The 11158-nt window shown below is 50.3% G+C and overlaps 1 protein-coding gene across 1 annotated transcript in view; it reads left to right on the top strand.

The window, feature by feature from the left end:
• The first annotated feature begins 7732 nt into the window (after positions 1-7732).
• Trim63 (tripartite motif containing 63) overlaps positions 7733-11158 on the top strand; it is a 14819-nt gene continuing 11393 nt past the window's right edge. The window contains exons 1-2 of the mRNA XM_021200737.2: positions 7733-7979; positions 8974-9146. Coding sequence (XP_021056396.1) covers positions 7821-7979; positions 8974-9146 — 332 coding nt within the window. The 5' untranslated portion in view covers positions 7733-7820. The remainder of the gene's footprint in view (positions 7980-8973; positions 9147-11158) is intronic.

The raw sequence follows: 11158 nt of genomic DNA on the forward strand, positions 1-11158 counted from the left end.
CACACACATACACACACACACACACACACAAACACACACACACACACACACACACACACACAGAGTTAAAAATGCAATTATCTGTTGGGTGTGGTGGCGCACACCTTTAATCCCAGCACTCGGGAGGCAGAGGCAGGCGGATTTCTTAGTTCGAGGCCAGCCTCGTCTACAGAGTGAGTTCCAGGACAGCCAAGGCTATACAGAGAAACCCCGTCTCAAAAAACCAAACTAAAGAAAACAACAACAACAACAATGCAATTATCTACTTGGGTTGCCATAGCAACACCAGCAGACTTCAACACTAGAAATGGATTTCTCACCATTCTGGAGCCTGGGAGTCCCTTGCCGGGTGCTCACATCTATCGCCCTCGCTGTGTGCATGAAAGAGGAAAGGGACCTTCTCTCGTGGTCCCCACCGTGGTTTTTATTATTTAAATTTTTTAAAGGCAGGACCTTATGTATCCCAGGTTGGCCTTGAATTTCATATGGAAGGGAGGCCTCATCTCTATGCATCCCCACTCCCAGTTATGGCTGTGAATTTGGGGGCAAGGCAAGCTTCCGGCTCCTAGCAGTTTTCCGGGAACCTAACGTTGGACTTATTATCCAGTGTGCAAGCATATGACGCACTTCCCTTATCTGTTTAATGGGGATGGATCTGGAATGAACCTCATGAACTAATAAATCGGTACCTATAAAATGCTTAGGACAACCTCCTGGAAAGCCCTCGGCAGCTCCCTCAGCATCTCGCTTCCTTGTCTCCAGGCCCTTGTTCGAGCCCCTTTCACTGAGCTTCAGGGTCAGGCTGTGAGCCCAGTAGCATTCAGTCACAGTGAGAGGGTCTACCTATAGAGACGGCTCAGTGCTCACCACTGAGTCTGACCTGAGTTCTATTCCTGGGCCCCACACGGTGGAGGGGGAGAACTGATTTCTGCAGGTTGTCCTCAGACCTCCACCCTCCACACACTCATGCACATATGTGCAAACTAAATAAGTAAAAATTAATTTAAAATCTGGATAGTGTGTGACTTCCAGGCTACCTCACAAAAGGCACCGCTATTGTCTCGCTCTTCTGAGTCACTCGCTTTGAGCCATGGTTTAGGGATGCACCAGGGGATCTGTAGACAGGTACATGAGCTAAGGGCTACAACTTGTAAGCTCTGAAAGTGACTCCCCTAGCTCGATAAAGTGGCCTGCAGTCCAGTCAACGTCTTTACCACAGACTCTTAGAGGCCCTGAGCCAGAAACACCAATGTAGCTGCTCTCCACTATGTGATCCACCAAGACTGTGAAAAATCAGTGCTCTATTATGGTTTAAAGCTAAATTTGGGGATAGCTTGTTAGGCAGCAAAAGACAATCTATAGATGGAGGTTGTGGGGTGAGCAGCCGAAGCTGAAGTGGGCGGACACAAGTGCCAGCTTGGGCTGTGTATAGAGACCTCACCTCAAAAAGAGGTGAAGTCAGCAGGTGTGGTGGCTCACACCAGAAATCTCAGACCTCCAGAGGCTGTGGCAGGGGAATCGGCATGAGTTGGAGATCAGCCTGGGTTATACTGCAAGTTCCTGGTCAGTCGCGCTTACATATTGAGACCGGGTGTAGCTCAATTGGTAGGGTGTTTGCCCAGCATCTGTGAAGCCCTGGGCTCCACCCCCAGGACCACAGTAGGCCAGATGTGGTGGTACACACCTATGATCTCAACAGGCAGGAGTGAAGGAAGGCTGGAGAATCAGGAGTTCAAGCTTATCCTCCGCCACACACTGAGCTCAAGGCCAGTCTGGGATGAGACGTATTCTCAGTGAACAAACACACAAACATGTCTCTAGACTGGCGAGTTCCACCGAGCAGATGGTAGCCAGCCCTGTCTGCTAACCAGGATGATACGTTTTGTGAAGAACCATCATGGATCAGACATAGATAGGTTCCCTCTTTGTGCTGGAGAAGGCTAGAAGGATAGTCACCATGAAGTCTGGACTCTTGGCCCAGAGAGATCTCTGCTCTACCCAACTGCCATTTCACAGGTCAGCAGCCTGACACACGGAGAGGTTGGCTACCCTGCCTGAGGTGACAGAACTGTTGCCCTAAAGGACGTGTCTTCAGTGCCTTGGTCCTCAGTGGCCCCTTCATGGCTCTCAGGGACAAGGGGTGTGGCTGCACCACACCTCACACTTCACAAAGCCCTTTCACTCCCATCGATTCCTACAGCCACCTCACTTACTTGGCATCCAGGTCTCCTGAGATAGCCCACTTATCTATCTATCTATCTATCTATCTATCTATCTATCTATCTATCTATCTCTATCTGTCTGTCTGTCTGTCTGTCTGTCTATCTATCTATCTATTTATTTTCATTTTTTGAGACGGGGTTTATCTTTGTAGCCCTGGCTGTTCTGGAACTTGCTATATAGACTGGGCTGGCCTCAAACTCACAGAGATCCTCCTGCCTGTCTCTTGAGTGCTGGGATTAAAAGCGTGTACCACCATGCCTAGCCTAACAGTCCCTTTCTTTAAAGGCCATCCACTCTCCAGAGCTGTCAGGCTATCAATAAGTGTTGCCTAGACCTGGGGACAGTAGAAGAAGGCCATGGGGCTCCTGGCCCAGGCTTCACGTGCTGAGTTCCTGGGACACTCTGCTCCTTCCTGTGGCATGTGGGTCAGGCCCTGGGAACATCGTCCTGGCCCCTGGGACAGTGCATCATGACCCAGAACCCATAGGCCCGACTCTGCCAACTGCTCTACCTTTAGCCTCTAGGTCACATGACCATTAGTGTGTTTGGCCCTGTGCTTTGCGCTGACCCTTCACTGAGAGTGACGTCAAAGCCTATGACCTAGCAAAACAACTGCTCCTCCCTGTTCCTGTTCCCGAGGGAATGTCCAGAGCAGAGGCAGAATGATCCCCACATCCAGGTAGAGGGGGGCAGGTGGGAGCAGGAAGACACCTGAGACAGATCTGCTCCGTGGCATGCTGTGATAAACCAGGGAAACATTTCAACAAGCCGGAAACAGGAGGGCGTGAAAGGGAAGATGGGGTGACTCCTTCCCCTATGGTACCACTGTCCTGTAATTTTATCATCTTGGGTCACTGGGGACAAAAAAGAGACCCTTGGGCATCCACTCCATCAGCCTTTTGGCAGATGAAGCCACTAGCCATGGGTGTGGCCTACTGGGTATCACATTGCAAGTTTTGCTCAGAGCGAGTCACGGCCTAGGTTCTGGCCTTTGGCCAGGGTTCTCTCCTATGAGCCAAGAGGCTTCAAACTCTCAGGTTTCTGAAAAGTCCCTTTTCTAGTGACAACCCCAAAGAGCACAGACTCAGGGATAAAGTTCCAGCGCTACCGGTAACTCCATATAGCAGTCTGCTCCCCATCTGTAAAATGGAGACAATGGTCAGGACCCATGTAGTTGAAAATTCCAGCCAAGCCCGTTAGTGCAGATCTATAACCTCTCCTGCTTGGAGACTGAGGCAGGAGAATCAAAAGCTGAATCAAAAAAGGGCTCCAGAGTGAGCTGAGATCAACCCTCTCATCTTGGCAATACCTCATTTTACAGAAAGAGAGAGAGAGAGAGAGAGAGAGAGAGAGAGAGAGAGAGAGAGAGAGAGAGAAAAGGTTGGCAACATGATTGCTTAGTACAATAACAGGCTTCTCCCTGGAGTCCACAGCCTTTCTCTCCGGCCAAGCACGTTGACCAGGTTTACAGAACCAGCCACAAGTTCACCAGGATGCATCCTGGTACCCTGTTCTTGTAATCTCAGCACTTGGGAGGCAGAGGCGGAAGGAGCAGGCCTTCAAGGCCAGTCTTCGCCACCAAGTTCCCAGCTCTACACGAGATAGCCCACTGTATTAAAATAATAAATAAATAATAAGTAAATAAAGGAATTGAGCTTGCACCGCACGCCTTTTATCACAGCACTTGGGAGGCAGAGGCAGGTGGCTCTCTGTGAGTTCACAGCCAGCCTGGTGTCTCCCCTCAGAACAGTCCTGGGCCCGACTCGCCACTGATGATGTGTATCGATCCCATGGCTTTCTAGTTTCTTCTGATGACGGGTCGTGATTTGGCTTATAACTTCCTGGTGATGCTGCCGGCCGTCACTTGCTTCTGATGGGGCTTGGCCAAGTGACTTCGCATCTCTGGACCTCTGCAGATCAGCTGGAAGCAGGTGCCACTCTCTGCCCCACTGAGTCACTTGGAAGGACAAGAAGGATGGAAAAGTCTTGGTACAATGCCCAGCCCATAATAATCACTCAGCAACTGCTCTAACTCAGGAGCACAGGTTTGAGAGTCGCCCTGCCATTTGTGGCTGTGTGACATGGGCCAAGTCAGCTACCTCTCTGGACCTCATTTCCTACTGGGAGAGGAAAAACACAGCTCTCCCTGAAGGACAGGTGTGAGGCTCGAGTGACCAGCCGTGTGTGGCTGCCCAGAGCCGCCCACATGGGAACTTCCCCATCTCAACCCTTGACTTTCCTGTTTGCTGGGCCTCTGAACCTGGCCTGCTCAGTGTGGCTGGGGAAGTCAACAGGAAGCTGTGACTCCCTCCTCCCAGGTCACGAGTGTGTCCAGGACACAGACAGGAGCAAGGCTTGTCCTCCGTAGACTCTGCTGCTCCAGGCCCTCTCTCCCACTGCCGAGGCTGCTCTGGCCTTCCACCTGAGCTGTTCTTCAAGGCAGTGTTTCTCAGGGTAGTCTTTCTCGGTTCTCATCTCCTTCTCTCCGCCTCCCCTCGGGTGGGTCGAACGTATCAACTTGTCCCAAACACGCCTCCACAGAGACACAAGCTCAGACAGGGCTGTGTCTCAGAGCCACCGCTGCTGGCTGTGTTACTTTTCACGGGTTGCTTTGTCTCTCTGTGTGTGACCTGTCTGTCCGTGAACGGGGGTGCAATAGTTCTCCCACTGTGGACTGTTCAGCTGATGAAATAAAGCAGGGCAAGCGAGAGCTTAGTACAGTGCCTGGCATGTAGCAAGAGCTCAGCAAACACAGGCCACCAGGATTTGAGAATGAGAGGAACTGTTGACACATCTTCATGCTACAGCCCAGGTTGACCTTGAACTCAAGTCCTCCTGCCGAAATCACCATGCCCTTTGTTTCAAAGGCCTCCTCCGACAACCTTGTTGGGACTGGTTCCTCCTCATCTCCCTTTTCCTGAGACTGGCCCCTCTACTCTTAGATCTCCCCCTAAGGTTTTTAATTCCCTGGGGGTGAGTGGAGAATTGAACCTAAGTCCTAACCCCATATGCTAGGCAAATGCTCTTTCATTAAGTCCTATCTTCAGCTTTCTTTTTCTTCTAACCCCCTTTAAAAAGGATTTATTTATTTTTATTCTTCATATGGGTGTTTTGCATGCATGTATTTCCGTGCACCATGTGCAGCCAGAAGAGGTATCAGATCCCCTGGAACTGGAGTTACAGACAATTGTAAACCACCATGTGGGTGCTGGGATTTGAACCCGGATCCCCTGAAAGAGTAACTAGGGCCCCTACTATTTTAAATTTTTAATTTATTTTATTTTTATGTGTATGAGTGTTTTGCCAGTATGAGAGTATGTGCATCACAAGCATGCAGTGACCATGCTGGCCAGAAGAGGGAGCCAGACTCCCTGGAAGGGGAATAACTGTTGTGAGCCTCCATGTGGCTGCTAGGAACTGAATCCTGGTCTTCTGCTTTGTGGTTTTGTTTTTTTTTTTAAAGATTTATTTATTAAAGATTTATTTATTATTATATATAAGTACAGTGTATCTGTCTTCAGACATACCAGAAGAGGGCATCAGAGCTCATTACAGGTGGTTGTGAGCCACCATGTGGTTGCTAGGATTTGAACTCAGGACCTTTGGAAGAGCAGTCAGTGCTCTTACCCGCTAAGCCATCTCACCAGCCCCTGCTTTGTGTTTTTACCTCTAAAAATACATTTTTGGGCTGGTGAGATGGCTCAGAGGTTAAGAGTGCCGACTGCTCTTCCAGAGGTCCTGAGTTCAAATCCCAGCAACCACATGGTGGCTCACAACCATCTGTAATGAAATCTGATGCTCTCTTCTGGAGTCTCTGAAGACAGCTACAGTGTACTTACATATAATAAATAAATATTTTTAAAAAAATACATTTTTAGGCTGGGCATGGTGGCGCACGCCTTTAATCCCAGCACTTGGGAGGCAGAGGCAGGCAGATTTCTGAGTTTGAGGCCAGCCTGGTCTACAAAGTGAGTTCCAGGACAGCCAGGGCTATACAGAGAAACCCTGTCTCGAAAAAACCAAAAACAAACAAACAAACAAAAAAACATTTTTAAAGGAGGTAATGACACATACCTTTAATCCCAGGACTTGGGGTGGGGCAGAGACAGGTGTTTACACAACAAGTTCCATGACAGCCAGGACTACACCAGAAATTCTGTCCCTTGAAACCTAAAAAACAAACAGACAAAAAACAAAACAAAACTTATTTTAATACCTGTTCTTTGGGGGTAGTGTGGTTTGTGTAATGTCAGTATTTTGTTATTTTGTGATAGGGTCTTATGTAGCCCAGGCCAGCTTTGAACTCCCGCCTCTGCCTTCTAAATACTAGGGTTATTGGCATGTACCCAGCATGCACTACTTTACCTTTTATTCTGAGACTACATGATGTCACTATGTAGCTCAGAATGGCTTTAAACTTTTTTTTTTTTTTAGATTTATTTATTTTACGTGAGTACACTGTTGCTCTCTTCAGACACACCAGAAGAGGGCGTCAGATCCCGCTACGGATGGTTGTGAGCCACCATGTAGTTGCTGGGATTTGAACTCAGGACCTCTGGAAGAGCAGTCAGTGCTCTTAACCGCTGAGCCATCACTCCTTAGACTTTGGATCCTCCTGCCTCAGCCGCCTGAGGAGCTGGGAATACAGGCTTGCAGATCGCTGGCTCTGAGCACTCCTGTGTCAAGAGAGCCATATATCCCAGCACCTGGTAGGTTCTTCCTGGGGCCCGAGAATGAATGCATACACAGAGAGTCCAGCGGAGCCTCTGGCGGACTTCCGGGTGTCAGGGCAGGGTCTGAGGCAGCACAAGGGAGTTCATGTTTGTCTCCTTTCAGGGCCGTGAGCATGTCAGTGCAGGGAAAACAAGGCAAGTTGTCAGGCTTGGCAGCAAGCCCCTTTACCACTAAGCCATCGTGCTGGCCCTCAAGAAAGCCTTGATGGCTGAGGGCTGTCAGGGTGGGCTGCCCAACAGGGAGTCTCAAAAGACTCTATTGAAATGCTTGACTGGAGTCTGAGGCAGGAGAAAGGGCTCACAGAAAGGGCTGCCCCAAGGCCTCGGAGCTGGTCAGAATCCAGGAGGGGAACCGATTTAGGTTGATACAGGAGTGCTGGTTATTAATCCTTGAATGCCAGCCCCAACCCCGCACCCCCACCCCCAAACCCCAGGTTCCATCCCCTTACTCCCGATTAACTGGAGGAGCGGGCAGGGATGGGGGGGGAGGGAGGGAGCAGAGACCAACTTCTGCAAGAAACTAGGGTATCTGGCCCTCCTGAACCTGGCTCTGAACAGTCTGTTCTTGTTTACGACCCCCCACGGCAGGGCAACAGCGATTGCTCATCCCTGCATGTGATCTCAGAGGGCCAAATCTTTGAGGCCTGGAGGAAACTCAAGCCCTGCCAGCAGTCTGGCTGCGGAATGCTCAGCTGGTCCCCTCCTGGGGCTCATGTGACTGAGGTGCAGCTATAAATATCAGAGGGGCCTCAGACCAAGACAGAAGTCAGGGGGGTCGGGGGACGAAGACAAAGAGGATCCGAGTGGCTTTGGCGACCAAGACTTGTGCCGCAGGTGGAAGAGACAGTCGCATTTCGAAGCAATATGGATTATAAATCTAGCCTGATTCCGGACGGAACCGCTATGGAGAACCTGGAGAAGCAGCTCATCTGCCCCATCTGCCTGGAGATGTTTACCAAGCCTGTGGTCATCCTGCCCTGCCAACACAACCTCTGCCGGAAGTGTGCCAACGACATCTTCCAGGTCAGCGCTAGGCAGGGCCGGGACCTGGAATCCCCCCCCCCCCCCCCCCCGCCCATGCCCCCAGACCCCCGACGGCTTCTCAGACGCCCCTCCCTCTCTGCCTAGAACACATCAACCACTTGCTCCATTGAGAAGCCACATAGAGACCCCCTGGGAAGGGCTAGGGCTGGGGGTAAGGATGGGGCTAAGGGGAAAAGGAGTCCTTCTCTACCCATCTAGTGCCCACCCTGCCCACGGCTCCACGCTCTGCCTGGACTGCTTGCTCTTGGTTCCCCCAGTCAAGAGTCAAATACCTCAAGTGATAAGACGGGAACTGGGTAGAGAGGAGAGAGAAGCCAGGCCCTGCCTGGGGCAAGAGCCAGCTCCAGGGTGGCAGGGGGCCCAGACTTTGGGAGGAGGGTGGCGAGAAGAACATGGTCACAGCAGCATCTCAGAGGCTGCGTGCTCCAACATGGGGGCAGAAGGGACTCCATCATCCTGAGGAGGGAAAGGGGACAGCTGAGACGATGCACTGGGAAGAGGGTCTGGAGCTATGACAGGAAATGCTCTTCCAAACTCAGGACTAGTTGCATATGCCAATAATCCCAGCATTCAGGAACCCGAGGCAGGGGGATTGCTAAGAGTTTAAGGTCAGTCTGTACTACCTAGTTAGTTTGAACAAAACAAAACAAAAAAAATATTTTTTTTCCACGGTTATCTTTAAAATAATATCCTAGGGGCTGGCTCTAATTCTAAGACCTGTGGCATTAGTGGTAAACTGAGGCATAGAGAGATTATATAGCTGCTTGTCTTAACTCACATGACTTGAACTCATGATCCTCTTGCCTGTTTGAGTGCTTCAACCAAGATTCTTGACCACATGGTGGGCTGGTTCTAGGTCATGGCCAGGAACTGGTGGGTGCCCTTTGGTTTGGCCAATGTATTTGGGGCAACTGGGGCAAGGAGAACTGAGACTGGAGAACGCTGGTCTCATCTTTGCCTTCGCTGTCTGCAGGCTGCGAATCCCTACTGGACCAACCGCGGTGGCTCAGTGTCCATGTCTGGAGGTCGTTTCCGTTGCCCCTCGTGCCGCCATGAAGTGATCATGGACCGGCACGGGGTGTACGGCCTACAAAGGAACTTGCTGGTGGAGAACATCATTGACATCTACAAGCAGGAGTGCTCCAGGTCAGTGCAAGGCGGAACGGCCCCGCCCCTGCCCCGCCTCTTCCCTAGGCCCCTCCCACCTCCAGCAGCCTACAGCCACATTCATCAGCAGAGAGCCAACACCAGACAGAACCTCAGCTCATGAGTTCTGGGTATACCGGGGCCGTGAGAAAGGGTCCTGAGACTAGGGCACAGGTGTGTGTGTGTGTGTGTGTGTGTGTGTGTGTGTGTGTGTGTGTGTGTGTGTTTGCACTCATGGTAGAGATTGGTCCTCACTAGGCAAATGGTCTACCACTGAACTATACGTCCCCAGGGATGGAGCCTTGACATGTAGCTCAAGCTGGTATCAACTTGAGATCCTTTTGTTTCTCAATCTCAGCTTTAAAAACATATTTATTTTATTTTGCTTACATATGGGTGTGTATGTGTGTGTGCACGCACATGCCTGGCATCTGTGGGTATACCAGAAAAGGGTACTGGATCCCTGTATTAGTCAGGATTCACTATAGAAATATAACATACAGTACACACACACACACACACACACACACACACACACACGCACACACACTAGTTGTGTAGTCCACATGGCTAAGGATGCCTCAGCTGGTCTTCATTATATGCCAGTCCCAAAAGAATAGGCTCTAATGCTGGTGAAGGAACAGACTTGCTAGAGAGAGAGTGAGAACAAGCCGGCTAATAGAGAGCTTCCTTCTTCCATGGCCTTTATAGTGGCTCCCAGGAAAAGATATGGCCCAGATTAAAGGTGGATATGCCCCCCTTTAAAAAAAAAAGATCTAGATTATAAGTGGGTCTTCCCACTTCAAATGATTTAATTAAGGGGGAAAACAAACAAACAAACAACAACAAAAAAAACCCTCCCTGGCCAGGCTGTGATGGCACACGCTTTTAATCCCAGCACTCAGGAGGCAGAGACAGGTGGATCTCAGTGAGTTTGAAGCCAGCCTGTTCTACAGAGTGAGTTCCAGGACAGCCAGGGCTATACAGAGAAACCCTGTCTCAACAAACAAACCCAGACACTTGGGTTTTTAGTTAATTCCAGATGTAGTCAAGTGGACAAGATCCAGCTATCACAACCGCCCTGGAACTAGACCTGGAGTTACAAATGCCTGTGAGCTGCCCTGTGGGTGCTGGGAAGCAAACCCAGGTCCTTTGCAAGAACAGCGAGCTCTTAATTACCCACCCGTACCTCCAGCCTTCTCCGTGAATCTCCTACACTTCTTTGTTACATTGTGTCTTATGTCCCTAATACACAGCACTACAAAGGGACATTGTCGAGCCCAGGCACAGTTGCATGTGCCTGTAATCCCAGATACTTGGGAGTCTGAGGCAGGAGGATCTCAGGTCCAAGGTTCACCCAGGCTACATTGCAAATGCAGGGCCTGCCTGGATAATTCAGAAAGATGCTGATTCATAGTAAGAATATACTGAGGAGAATAAGGGGCTGGGACCGTAGGTCAGTGGTAGGACTCCTACCTAACACAAGACTGTCCAGTCCCCAGGCTCTGTAGGCTCTTCCCCAGACAACGCATACATTATACACTGAAAAAAAAATGTTTCTATTTATTATCGTTATTATGTGGTGTGGGTGTGAGTGAACACCCACCATGGCCCATGTGAGGAAGTCAGGGAACAACTTTGTGAAATCAGCTCTCTCTTTCTGCCTTTACGCGAGTCCCAGGGAACAAACTCGGGTTGTTAGCCTTGTGCTGAAGTACCCTATGTCCTGAGCCATCTTGTCGGCCCGCAGATACCTATTTTGGATGATGATGGTGATGATGATGATGATGATGACGACGACATAACTTATAATATACTCATGTTAGCCTAATGCTAATGCCGTCCCTGGGCATCGCCAAGGTGGTGTGGTACCCCCATTGTGATGGCCACAGTGTGGGGTTCCTGGGCTCAAAGATGAAAAAAACCAAAACCAAGTGTTTGGAAAGAGGCTCAAGAAGAGGGCAGAAAAGCCTGGCGTGACCAGCGGGGGGGGGGGGGGGGGGGGGGGGGGG

The sequence above is a fragment of the Mus pahari genome, chromosome 6, assembly GCF_900095145.1.
Source record: "Mus pahari chromosome 6, PAHARI_EIJ_v1.1, whole genome shotgun sequence".
Classification (NCBI taxonomy): domain Eukaryota; kingdom Metazoa; phylum Chordata; class Mammalia; order Rodentia; family Muridae; genus Mus; species Mus pahari.